Here is a 12,930-nt window from a genome sequence, read left to right on the forward strand (position 1 = left end):
ACAAAAAATAAATGAAAACAAACAAAAACAAACAAAAAACAAAAAACAAACAAACAAATAGACATACACACATAAAACCTACACACACAAACAAATATACACACAAAACAAACAAAACAAATATACAAATAGACATACACACAACAAACACAGATAAACATACACTAACAAAAACAAATAAACAAAAACAAATAAACAAATAGCCATACACACAAACAAACAAAACTATTTTCAAGCATACAGGCAAGATCAACTAACAAACACACCATTAAACAAGCAGACAAACACACAGGCACAAAAACCAGTCAACGATAACAGAACGAGCACAACAACTTGCCACCATTCTTCGCTTACCGATTTAATGCCTACTTGCAGCACGTCTAATGGCATATGATCCTCATACTCCTTTGATCTAGACAAACCACCTAAAAGACGTATCGCCCGAGATCCTACTCAAGGAATGACACAACTATGTATTAATATCAATATGTTAGCACATCCTACGTCATCCAACCCAGCACCTCTGTTTAGTTTCTTGTCAGTCAGACTAGCGGAGACAGAATCGTACAACTCGTGAGCCTCACTCAATTGAGACCAGAAATTATTTAGATAGTCTGCCATCGTCATAACCAACACACCCACCGTCATATTGCCATATCTCTCAATAACCTGTCCAGTCACACATTTGATCAAATTTCAATCAGAACGAAATGCGGTTAGCATCAATATCCGTACACTTCGATCGTCAGATATCATCACAATAGGCATTTGTCGACAGAAGAAGTGATACACAAAGCAACACGCTCCATATATTTGCCTGCATCATAATTTCTGTCACACGATCGACATTTTCTATGGTTACATACGACACATGCCTCGCCTCCCAATCTTCTACACGTTCGTCTTCATTCCTTGATTGATAACATTCTCTGCAATGTTCGTTGCTGAAAACAATAGAGTGCCTTCTGATGTCTGTTACGTACTGATGGAGTCGACTAGAAAATTTACGACTAGCATGATGACGAACCTTCAAATACAAAGCAAAGAAGTTTAAGAAACCAGATCTGGTCTTTAGATAGCTGATTTTTGGCTACACAACACACACTGACATTAAAGGCTGTTCACCAGACCCAGTTTCGTCTGGAAGTGACACCGCGGAAAGGGGTCTGGCTATGCAAGACTAGGCTCACAGACCCATAAAGACGTCAACTGTTGTCAGCAACAAAGCCTAGTTTGTCTGCTTTTTAAAGACAGCGATTAATTGTTAGGTCATAGAAATAGCTATCAGGTCAAATAGTCAGGATTCAGTCTGCATTGAATTGCCTACCTATATACCAAGTATACATTCGGTGTATTACATTAGAACACCACTTATCCGACAGCACGGATTATCCGACGGTGCATGGCTTGTCTGAACTGTGAGACCGTGCGCACGCTAGGATATACGATTCCTGTGTGTACAGTACTGTATCCGTGATCCGCGTGTCGTCAAATGGAATGTGAAGCTGTAGAAACGGTTCTTCAGTACCTAGAAGAACAACCTGAAGTTTCAGTACACACAATGGTCCTACTGAATGGGCTAATGATGATGAAAACTACAGCAAGAAGAGTAAAAGCATTGATCCAGACTAAGATTAGTGGTTACTTTAAGTCTTGACAGTTCCCATTCCCTAGTCAAAGAAGTTGTACTGTATTAGTTGTTACATGTACAATTAGATGTTGAGCTTCTTTAAGTATTCTGCAGTTGTTTTTCAAAATGCGTCAGTTATCCGACATCCTTTTGGTCCCATGCCCGTCGGACAAGTGGTGTGCTACTGTATTAGTTGAAATTTTAATTAACACAAGCAATGGCTAGCAGCCATGCAGCCACATTAATTAAAGCAAACATCTGTCTTCTGATAACATCAAAATGATAATACACACTTACGTGGTTCATCGCAGTCTGCGTAAATATTAGATTCGAAAACTCAGACATCTCGAAAATCTCCAGATAATCTCGTATTGCCTGCAATCCAAATAAAATATTTACAAATCAACATTTTTGTTGTACATAGAAACATGGGTCAGTGGGTCTTTCGGCCATTTTAAATTTCAAAATTTCAAATTTTCAAATTAATTAATTAAAAATGGCCGAAAGACCCACTGACCAACATGCATGCATATAGACGTACCTGGTAATCTAGTACCACATAGTGTGTGACAGTGGCTGACAAACACGGTTCACCTTCTAGCGAAAATACGAGCAGAACTTGAAATACGTTAGACTACTTGTAATACTACAATACTGGCTAAAGATTGTGCTTCAAGCAGGTGCGAGTGTCCACCTCTGCAAGTGTCGGGAATGAGACGACTGCGACAGACGATGTCGTCGCGGAGATAGTGCTCGCGCACGACTCTCACGACGCCTTTCGTCCGACTCTTCAACCGCAGCACCTTTTCTGTCTTAATCATATCTTTCCTCTCGCCGTGCATCGATTCCGTGCAGCATTACAGAAGGCCGGTCGACATCAAGAGCCTAGATCCCGGATAACCCCGCTAGGTTGTCGACATGTTGACGACGGTCTGTTGTCCGAGGCCATGGCCCGCGGTGGTTTGTGCTTGTTTACAACCGTTCTCCTCTTTCTGGCCGTTTTAAGAGCGTCGACTGCTTGTCTGAGTGCTTGCGTCTGTTTCAACATACAGATATGCGACGACGAGTCCATTACAGAGACTAGAATGTGAGTATGAGCAAGAAAATTCGGTGGGCAGAGCCAGAATGTTTACGACTCGCTCTCTTCTCGTCACAGCTCGCTCGTTTCGAAAGGAGTTACACACATACCGGCGTTCGCTTTCAACAACCACACGAACATCACGTATCTGTAAGAACACATTCACTCTGTCGAGCGGTACCACTGGATGGGCGTGTCTCTCGTGTTTAGTGCAATCAGCGGCAATGCGGTCACGGCTATAGATCGCCAAGCATTTCACGGTCTCGGTTCTCTCGAAGTCCTGTAATACTGCAGCCAGCTGAAAGTCGTATCTTTGGTTTAACTGTTTGTTCTTTTCTAAGCGTTTTGAGCAACAATGCGATCACGTCGCTGCCGTTTGGTTTGTTTTCTGGCCTTTCGTCTCTGACGCGTCTGTATGTTTCGCAGCAGTTTGTGAAACGTCTTGTCTTCGATTAATTTCAATTTTTTGTGATCAGATCTGTTGTGATGAATCAACTCTCTGAGTTGCCGGATGCCATCTTTTCTGACCTGACAAAACTAGAACGTTTGTGAGTAATTGTAACAAAAATTTAAAATTATAAATTATATTTATAGTCTACGGCATACACAGAGACCTTCGCACGAACAACTTGCAATTTCTCTCTGCTGGTGTACTTCATGGTATCCCGTATACTTCAGTTATGTAAGTACCGTATAGGTACAGGTACAGTATGCTAGCATGCTGTATTCATGAGTGCATTTACTTTGTCGATAGAGAACTGAAGAGTAATCCACTCAACTGCAGTTGTTCATTTTTACACATACTCAACTACACGTTAGGAAACAATGCATTGTGCTACTATCCTTGGCAAAGACGACAGCAGAAATTGGCGGACCTCAACGAGACAGAACTCTGCACGGGTTTGCCTTACGAAAACGCATTTCTGGTTGTGATTCGGCAATTTGTATGTATTTCAGTTTATCCTCCAACTACCCAACCACCTCAAGTAGTCACGATACCAACGAGAACAGCTACAATGTTGAATACGACAACACAGTCTTCAGGGCCTACAACACCTGCAGATAGGCTACGCACGTCTTCAATATCTACAAGTGATCGTGTCACGTCGCCTTCGCTCCCATCTCTACACAGCACGACAACTCCATCTCAACAACATCATGTGACCACCTCTTCTGATACTACACATGATGACGTCACTAGCAGTCCGGTCACAAGAGAGCAGAATCATACACATTCGAGTGTAATTTCTACGTCATCTCCAGTCACTAAAAAGGATAAGACTCTGACAGAGAACTCCAATCCGGCCACAATTGATTCCACTGTCAAGTCGACGTCTGATGTGACTGTCAAGTCCCACTCTGATGTGGCAATTGCAACAGTGTCGACTGTTGGGTTGGTAGACTATTATCGTGACACACTCACCAACCTTTCAACGGTAAGTACCGTTTTTACCTGCACGCGTCTCATTCTTGTTGTAGGAAAGACTGTGATTTCTTCAGCAAACTATCAGTTCAGCCAATGCTGCTTCAGTTGTTAGCGAGATTGTTGACTTGGTGTCGAATCCAAGCTGGCTGAATTCGAACGATGTTGACGAGGTTACTACTCTCTTGGAGCGAGCATTGAGTCTGTCAACAAGTCCAGCGGTACCACATATCGTTTTATTGGTCTTCGTTGTGTTTTGTTGCCTTAATTTTCGTCTGTTTAGCTGCTGGACAACATTGTTGCTGTAACAAATCATTTGATGGATTTGGAGCTGCCGGTGTTGCAAGACACACATCGTGACAGCAAGGCATCATCTCGGTAATGAGTATTAGCATGCGCACAAACGCTAGTTAACACTGAGAAAGGATGGGGTCTCGTGTTTTACATGCATACACACCAATTCCAATTTTACTAGTTTGGCCAGTAGAGTGCCTGCAGTGCTAGTAAGTTAGATGTTTTTAAAACATACTAGCTAGATATTTATAGTTTCCTTTACAAAAATCTCTAATTATTTTAATCAAATCACTGACAGCTCTACAAAGTATACACGAAACAACGGGTGACTGTGTGTACAGAGCCATGGCTCATGTGTGTGTGTGTGTGTGTGTGTGTGTGTGTGTGTGTGTGTGTGTGTGTGTGTGTGTGTGTGTGTGTGTGTGTTTGTGTGGTGTGTGTGTGTGTGTGTGTGTGTGTGTGTGTGTGGTGTGTGTGTGTGTGTGTGTGTGTGTGTGTGTGTGTGTGTGTGTGTGTGGTGTGTCGTGTGTGTGTGTGTGTGTGTGTGTGTGTGTGTGTGTGTGTGTGTGTGTGTGTGTGTGTGTGTGTGTGTAGCCTCGACTTCCCAGACCCGCCTCCACGGATTGGCGCTATACGGGTCTGGGAGGTTGAGGCTACTTATGTGTTAGTATGTTCACTTGTGTTTATCTATTGCATACTCATTTAGACTTTTGTTCACGCAGCCTTGTGATACTACTGGAAGACTACGTCGAGTACACGCTGCTTACTAACAATTTGCACCACCTCAGCATGAGCCACAAAAACTTGGCTGTCGAGGCAGTGAGAGTACGTCCATCAAATTTCACTGGAATGAGCGTGGTTGCTCTGGACGAAGATGGCAACTGGCTAAGACGTTCCACAGCAAAAACTGACCAGTCAAAAGTAGCTGATAATGGGGTCCGAGCATCGGTTTTTATTCCAGCTGATGCATTGGATGACCGGAGTGGTGATGATGAGGAGGTGATTTTGCTGTTCGTTGTCTATCGAAACAGCAAGTTGTTCTCGAGTGCGATTCAAAAGAAATGGGAAGCGGCAGACAAATCAGGCTTACACCAAGTCAATTCACTTATCATCTCTTGCCGTTTTGGAAGTCAGAAAGTGGATAATCTTGCAAATCCGGTCTCACTCACATTTACACATAATCAGGTAGTCATAAACAATTTAATTAGGATTTTTGTATTAAGTATTCTAATGTTTGGAGCTAGTTCGGTGTTGATCCTTTGTGCTCGTGGTGGGATTTCGAAAAGAAACGTGAGAACTCGCATGTGCTGATTGCATACAAACAGACGGTCATAGTGACAAAGGACTCGATTGCAAAGACAGACAGTAGATAGGCAAATAGACAGGTAGGCAGACGATGGAAACGTACGCAGAAGACAGACAAACAGTTGAGGCCGGTTCACATACCCTACGCAGGACCAACGTAACGTAACGTGCCACAACGTAACGTATAGCTAACGTTGCGAGCGTCGTCTAACAAGGTGACGCTACGCACGTTACGTTACGTTGCGTTACGTTGAGGTAACGGAGCGGAACGTTTGACCAATAGGGTTTGAGCAATTCAGCACGTCATTTCTTTGGCCAATCATACATGTACATCTCTGAAAATGGAAGAAAAGCTTATAGACGCTATTAGATGGTATCATTGTTTGTAGCAAGTCAAGGCGAGGGCCTATAGAGACGTCATCGCTAAAAATGCTTGGAAAGAGGTGTCTGCGGTTGCGGGAGAGTCTATTGGCGCATGCATCCACAGGTGGAAATCCCTGAGAAACCGATTCGTTCGTGAATTTAAAAGAAAGGTCCGGTGGAGCATGCAGAGTCACGTGACCAAAGGTCAGGGTACGCAAAATTAGATACCGACGTTGAACGAACGTATTGTGTGAATGCTATCTACGTTACACGTTGCGTTGTTTCACGTTCCGGTGCGTTACATTACGTTATGTTGGTCAATGAGATCAGTGAACCGGCCTTTACAAACAGGCTGAATGTTTATTTTTCGAGTATACGGTCGCTTGCACTGGCAGCCCGCCTACATAGAACAATTACGGCTCGAACATAAAGACGGACAGACGACAGACAAACTTGTAAACAGCTACCAAACTCTATCAAATGCTGCATGGAAGGGAAATCGAACGATGTATTACATATTCATGTTTGCACTCAATTAATTAAGCTTTTGATGACTGGTCACAAATCGGATGCAAGATCATGGACTCAGACGCCGTCAATAGAACTCACTGTCTGTGCTACCATTTGACCAACTTCGCTCTACTCATGGTCAGTCCTCGTAATTATTACTCCATTGTATTGTATGTCACCAGTCCATCACACGTGTGTGTGTATACACACTGCAGGACGTGTCCGCTCAACTTGATTCAGACAACGAAATTCCAGAAGTGCACGAGACTGCCTTGGCCATTCTATCCTACGCGGGCTGTGCTCTGTCTACATTCGGTCTCTGTCTGACCATCATCACATTGCTCTACTTCAGGTCAGTTTCCTTCACGTTCTAACTACACTTACACTGATGTTGCGTACCGTCGTTAGGAAACTACGACAGAAGATGGCCAACAAGCTGTTGGTCAACCTCTGCTTCGCTTTGCTGCTCGTCGTTGGCATATTCGCTGCCGGTATATCGCGCACCGACTACTCTCCACTTTGTCGAGCCATATCGGCACTGCTGCACTACTCCTTGTTGGCTGCGCTCTTGTGGATGGGAGCGGAGGCTGTCAATTTGTATCTAACGGTTGTGAAATTGAAAACAGCCTCTAGTGTGCAGTACCTGATGCTTTGCGTGGTTGTCTGTTGGGGTATGCAAATGACTGGATTTTGCCGGCATTATTCAAACTATTTTCTGTTGTTTTCCAGGCCTTCCTGCCGTTGTTGTGGGAATATGCCTGGGTTTATCTTCAAGCGATTACGTTGGAACAGAATAGTAAGTTCAAAAGGCGTCGTTTCAGTATAGAAATGCTGATTTTAATTCTTTCTTCTACAGTTGTTGGATTCAAAATGGCGTGTTCTTTGCCGGGTTTCTCGTTCCAGCTCTTGCTATCCTCGTCTTCAACTGCGGCGTATTTGTCATCGTGCTCCGCTCGGTGCGGGATGCGAGACCGATTCGATCTACCTTTTTCACTGCCGCTCTCCTGCGGCTGCGCGTCAGTTTCGCCGCCATGGTGATCCTCGGTCTCACGTGGTCACTCGGTGCTCTTGCCATCGGGCATGCACGTTTGATCTTCCAGTATCTTTTCGTCGTTTTCAACTCCATTCAGGGGTTTCTTATCTTTTGCTTCCATTGTCTTGGAAAGCCAGAAGTGCGAAAGGCTTGGCACGGCCGTATTACAGGAAACCAAAGAAAATGCAAGAATACAGAAACTGAGAGACCGGTGGGAGGCATGCAGTGGCGAACTCCGAGTGGGAGAATGACGTGGAGAGCGCTTGACGAGACTCGAACAGATAAGAGAAATCTTTCCAGGTCGGGATCGAATAAAAATATTGCGATCAAATGAGAAACGTCGCCATCGTACTAGGGACGTCGTCTATCAAATATGCGGAAAATAACTTGAAGATTATAGCACGAGTTTTTTCAGAGAAGGAAAGCGTATGCTTAATACTGTAGATATAGTCTGAATTCAGATTAGTAGCTTTATGTCTCTTATTTGCATTCGTAATTTCGTTTAGTTAGACTATGAACACTCTTGATGAGCATTTCTTAGGGAATACGTCGTTGTGACATTCTAGAATAGTATATGTACGCGATGGTTTATAAAATCAATAGAAACGATTTGACGTCTACTGGCTGTTCTGCAATTAGCGCACACGCATGGACGACATGCGTGCATAACCAGGTTGGGGGAAAGGTAAAGTTCATCCCCATGGTCAACCACTAGGTTTCGAGGTCTGTTTAAATGGATTCTGCAAAAACCGGCAAACTGAAACAAAACAGAGAAGACTGAGAGAAATGTTCCGGTCACGTGATCCTCGTTCTACTTTCCACTGCTAGTTTGCCTCCTGTGCATGTAAGTAACTATACAGTGTACCTACATTTTGCGAGATCGCGCATTTAGGTAAAAGTTATAGACGAGAACCAATGTCCACAACTAAAACTTTAGCTACTAGCGCAAGTAGAAAGCGTGTGATCGTTTAGTTAGACCTGGCAGGTCACGTGAGTATTACTTTGATTATAGATATTAATCATGAGTGGAGCTCGTAAAACAATGTGCCCCGCATATAGTCACTAAAAAGTTCCATGGAAATCTACGACGTTGCTGTAATCGGTGCTGGGATTTCTGGCCTCGCAACAGCAAAGAATGTTCTCGACGGTGGCCTCAGTGTCATCGTACTGGAGCAATCAGACCACGTGGGCGGTCTATGGCAGTACCAGGAGAAAGGTTACGGTGTCATGGACTTCACACACATGTAAGTACCATAAAAAGAAATCAGTACCATCCCCCTCGTTTCGTTGACTGCTAGAACATATTCAGAAACGTCTCGAAGTACAACTACTGTTTCTCCGACTTTCCCTTCGCTGACGACGTTCCCGACTTCCCTCACCACAAAGACATGGCGAAATATGTGAACTTGTATGCAGACGCAAACGGTCTGCGCCAACACATCGTCTTCCACAGGAAGGTCACCTCCCTCCTACGCAGTGACCATTTGTGGACGATTACTGCCGAACCAACCGACCAGTCAGGAAAAACGGAAACCTACAAATGTCGCCACGTCGCCGTGGCAACCGGGCATCACACCAAGCCTCGACGGCCACAATTTGAAGGGCAAAATACGTTTCCGGGCAGGATAATCCACAGTGTTGACTACAAGTCGGCTAGGATTAATGGAGTCGATGGGAAGAGGCTGCTAGTAGTCGGAATCGGCAACAGTGCGGTGGATGTGGCTTCGGATGCTGCTCTGTCGGGCTATTGCAATGTGACTGTGAGCACGCGTTCCGGGGTCTGGGTTCTTCCCAACTATGTCTTCGGAAATGCAATCGATCTCTACGCGTGCAGACTCGCGCTGTGGCTACCCTGGCAGTTCTTAAACTTCATCACGGAGACGGTCATTCGACTTGTCACCGGACACCCCAAAACGTGGGGTCTCAATCCAAAGATGAAGGCAATGCAAGCGCATCCGACAATTAGTAACACACTAATTCACTGCATTCAACGTGGGTACGTTACAATCAAGCCAAACGTCCTCAGGTGAGATGCAGTAATATGGACCAACAATAAATATTAATATCTGCATTAATATTAATATATTAAATAATATTTATGTGTGTGTGTGTGTGTGTGTATATATATATATATATATATATATAGATTGAGACCCCACAGTATGCGATATATAGTAACTATTCGTGATGTCTCAGGATCAATGGGAACAAGGTCATATTCACGGACGGTTCCACAACGCACATTGACGACATTGTGGTGTGTACCGGTTACAGCATCGACCTACCGTTCCTCGGCGAACAGCTTCGAGCAGAAGCGGTCCAAGAGAGTACAAACGTACTCCAGCTCTATAAAAACGTGTTTCATCCAGACACCGGTCACTCACTGGCGTTCATAGGTTTTGTTCAACCTTCCACCGGCGGCATCCTCGCCGTCTCCGAGACGCAGGCGCGATGGTTCGTCGAACTTTGCAAGGGCAACGCGCACTTGCCATTCAGAGATACAATGAAGTGCGAGATTCGTCAGGATAGAGCGAAAATGGAAAAACGGTATCGTACCTCAGCGCGGCACACACTTCAATGTGACCCTCTTATTTACAACGACGAGGTGGCGTCCTGTTTTGGTGCCAAACCGTCTTTATGGCGACATCCCAACCTCGCTTGGCGATTGCTTTTGGGAAGCGGTGGAGCGGCCCAGTGGAGACTGCAAGGACCAGGAAAATGGGACAAAGCGAGAGAGTCGGTGCGAAATGTACCGGTGACTGGACTCATGACATACCCGGTAGTAGTGACCGTTTTTGCCGTCCTCTTTTCTCTAGTCTATACGTTAGTATGTCTACTAGCGTGAAGTCTTTACGCTTAATTAATGTTTTCTAATGTAGTTTACAACCAACATGAACCTAAACATTCCTCGGTGCTTGGAAGGAAAGACGCAACCATCATACCGTAGTAGGAAGGATGGTAGTTGACGTAGAGACGAGGGGTCCAATATCCGGGGTTCCTTCAAACAAGTACACTACATATACCCCATATACGGTCGCTCATGTCCCTGCAATAGACTCACCTGACCGACAACATGCCTTGCAACATGACAAATCCAGTAAATCCGCAGGACAAAGCTCTATCAGCGTAATACGCCGCGTCTTTGATAAGATATTGTTCATCTAACGTGGCTGCCCACTTTCCACAAGCCTAATGAAGCAGCCTCAGACATCACATACAGAGTGTCGATTGTAATAATTTTACTTGCCTGGTCAAATGGTTCTGACGCGTTTGAGTAGCCATATGGCCCGTCGGACAGATGTGTATGAGCTAGATCACCGCTGATTATAACGGCTACTTTCTCGGTTGCGTTGTCTAGCAGGTTGTACATGTTTGTACCCAATTCCAAAAGTTCACTGATCATAGAGACACTGTGGTTGTACCTCCTGCTTGGCTGAGATAAGACTATGACTTTTGTTGTTTGATTAAGGCCGGTCAGTCCCAGTGAGAAATACAAAGGAATGACTTCTCCCCACCTGATCATGCAGAACGATAGTAGCCATACAGGAAGAAACTAATTAGAGTTAGAATAAAGGATGTACTTGAGGGGAAAGGGATACGCTCCATTTCCTGGTTCTCCAAACCCGTTAATACCAGACACGTTACTTGTTTTGTCCTAAATGCAATAAAGACGACACTAAATTTTAATCTTCTCGTACCTACTTTGGTTAAGGAGTCTATAAACTGTGTTCTTTTAGCTGTGAAGTAGATATTGAATCATGCTCTACTATCTTGTCAAAAATAAACAGACAAACTAACAGTTATATATCTTTCTATATCAGCACAAGCCCAGAAAAACAAAAAGATCGAAAAAGAAACAGATAGACAAACAGCTGACAGACAGAGAGATAGACAAAATGTAGTGTACTAAGTGTAAACTTGAAAGCTTCAAGACCGTAATGGTGCTGGTGTATTAGTGCTGCTGTAGACTCTCTCAAATGTTTGATTTAAATAGAAAATATATGTATTGACAGACAGACAAACAGACAGACAGACAGACAAACAGACAGACAGACAGACAGATGTACAAGTAAGATTGTCTTTATAGACAAACAGAGAGAGAAATATAGACAGACAGACAGACAGACAGACAGACAGACAGACAGACAGACAGACAGACAGACAGACACGTGCATGCACAACTAAATAGCTATTACAGACATTTTCATTCATGGGAGTAGCATCTAGTCCGACCAGTCCGACCATGGCCAGACCAGTTTTTGAAAAATAAAATTTCAACATATGCTCAGTAGCACTAATAGTACAGCCAATTAAATAAGTAATATATTCTACTCGTGGCAATACTTTGTGCTCTTACCTAGTAACGTGCGCTCATCACCCCGCCTTTTAGCGCGCGCTAAGCCAGACTGGTCACTATTTGCTTCCTACACCCATGAGCTTGTTTTCTCAACCAATGCCATATGTATACGTACCTTCAGCTTATCAACCAGTTGCATAGACAAATCAAAGTCCAGCGATACTCCCACAGTGTAGCAACAAGGTGGGCAGAGACAATTATCCGTGTCTGCACTACCATATCCGTGGTCATTCAAATAGAACAGAAACGCATTCAAGTCTGCAATCCCATGTGGCGTGCTAATGAACACAACGTCCGGTTTCAAATTCATCACCTCTTTTCCCACAGCCACACAAGAATTATGTAGAGCCCAGGCTTCCTGCAGAAGTGTATCGTTATCGGTTTTGAATTGTTTTGGGTCGAGAGCTATACCGCCTGCACATTTCACAGAATTCAGAAAGTGCGTTTCCAACTTCAAGTATTAGCTGACTATCATTACCATGTGGCATCACAAACGCTCCAGCCAAGCGGGATTCCACAGAGGTTGCATGGAAAGCGAAGAGAGCAACAACAACAATCAACATTCTGTGTACCAAGCCTCGCGCACCCTAACTATTGTGCGCGAGATTCATGTATGGCGCGGCGGTAGACGCAGCTCTGATATAGTAAAGCAGAACCGTATTTATATATATATATACTAGGATCCATGGCCCGTCCTTCGTACACTGTACGGGCAAGATACTGTAGTGTAAAGATAGGTCTGTGGACACGTCACGTGCAATCTTTGTTGCGAGGTCCCGGATATGATGAATGAATTCGAATCTTGCTCTTCGCGCTTGTTTCAATAGAAATCGACACACTCCCCGTGTAGCGCTTGCTGCAGAAAACGTGTAGGTTGGATTCGGTGCAAATGCGATCAGAATTTGGAGAGAAACGCAAGCGATAGAAGAGTAGGTTT

The 12,930-nt window shown here is 44.2% G+C and overlaps 5 protein-coding genes across 5 annotated transcripts in view; 3 read left to right on the forward strand and 2 right to left on the reverse strand.

The window, feature by feature from the left end:
• LOC134191981 (DIS3-like exonuclease 1) overlaps window positions 1–2,508 on the reverse strand; it is a 12,154-nt gene extending 9,646 nt beyond the window's left edge. Inside the window, exons 1-7 of the mRNA XM_062660638.1 lie at window positions 2,325–2,508; window positions 2,172–2,227; window positions 1,928–2,005; window positions 876–1,027; window positions 736–817; window positions 522–669; window positions 355–449 (exon numbers count right to left, since the gene is read on the reverse strand). Coding sequence (XP_062516622.1) covers window positions 355–449; window positions 522–669; window positions 736–817; window positions 876–1,027; window positions 1,928–2,005; window positions 2,172–2,227; window positions 2,325–2,472 — 759 coding nt within the window. The 5' untranslated portion in view covers window positions 2,473–2,508. The remainder of the gene's footprint in view (window positions 1–354; window positions 450–521; window positions 670–735; window positions 818–875; window positions 1,028–1,927; window positions 2,006–2,171; window positions 2,228–2,324) is intronic.
• A 387-nt stretch (window positions 2,509–2,895) lies between these two features.
• On the forward strand, window positions 2,896–4,513 carry LOC134192493 (vasorin-like). Its single transcript, XM_062661232.1, has 8 exons — window positions 2,896–2,990; window positions 3,050–3,121; window positions 3,185–3,256; window positions 3,319–3,390; window positions 3,463–3,608; window positions 3,666–4,144; window positions 4,209–4,352; window positions 4,415–4,513. The coding sequence occupies exons 1-8, from the start codon at window positions 2,896–2,898 to the stop codon at window positions 4,511–4,513; spliced, it is 1,179 nt and encodes a 392-aa protein (XP_062517216.1).
• Window positions 4,514–5,174: 661 nt separating this feature from the next.
• Window positions 5,175–8,248, forward strand: LOC134191956 (adhesion G-protein coupled receptor G6-like). Its single transcript, XM_062660609.1, has 7 exons — window positions 5,175–5,610; window positions 5,670–5,715; window positions 6,638–6,741; window positions 6,819–6,955; window positions 7,012–7,274; window positions 7,333–7,399; window positions 7,460–8,248. The coding sequence occupies exons 1-7, from the start codon at window positions 5,215–5,217 to the stop codon at window positions 7,968–7,970; spliced, it is 1,524 nt and encodes a 507-aa protein (XP_062516593.1). The 5' UTR covers window positions 5,175–5,214; the 3' UTR covers window positions 7,971–8,248.
• A 423-nt stretch (window positions 8,249–8,671) lies between these two features.
• On the forward strand, window positions 8,672–10,526 carry LOC134192199 (flavin-containing monooxygenase 5-like). Its single transcript, XM_062660902.1, has 3 exons — window positions 8,672–8,880; window positions 8,946–9,662; window positions 9,833–10,526. Exons 1-3 carry the CDS (start codon window positions 8,711–8,713, stop codon window positions 10,479–10,481), a joined length of 1,536 nt encoding a protein of 511 aa, XP_062516886.1. The 5' UTR covers window positions 8,672–8,710; the 3' UTR covers window positions 10,482–10,526.
• On the reverse strand, window positions 10,495–12,573 carry LOC134192200 (protein TTE1956-like). Its single transcript, XM_062660903.1, has 6 exons — window positions 12,472–12,573; window positions 12,109–12,407; window positions 11,218–11,291; window positions 10,884–11,151; window positions 10,698–10,825; window positions 10,495–10,634 (listed from the first exon to the last, which is right to left on the reverse strand). Exons 1-6 carry the CDS (start codon window positions 12,554–12,556, stop codon window positions 10,517–10,519), a joined length of 972 nt encoding a protein of 323 aa, XP_062516887.1. The 5' UTR covers window positions 12,557–12,573; the 3' UTR covers window positions 10,495–10,516.
• Window positions 12,574–12,930: the final 357 nt, after the last annotated feature.

The sequence above is a fragment of the Corticium candelabrum genome, chromosome 16, assembly GCF_963422355.1.
Source record: "Corticium candelabrum chromosome 16, ooCorCand1.1, whole genome shotgun sequence".
NCBI lineage: Eukaryota > Metazoa > Porifera > Homoscleromorpha > Homosclerophorida > Plakinidae > Corticium > Corticium candelabrum.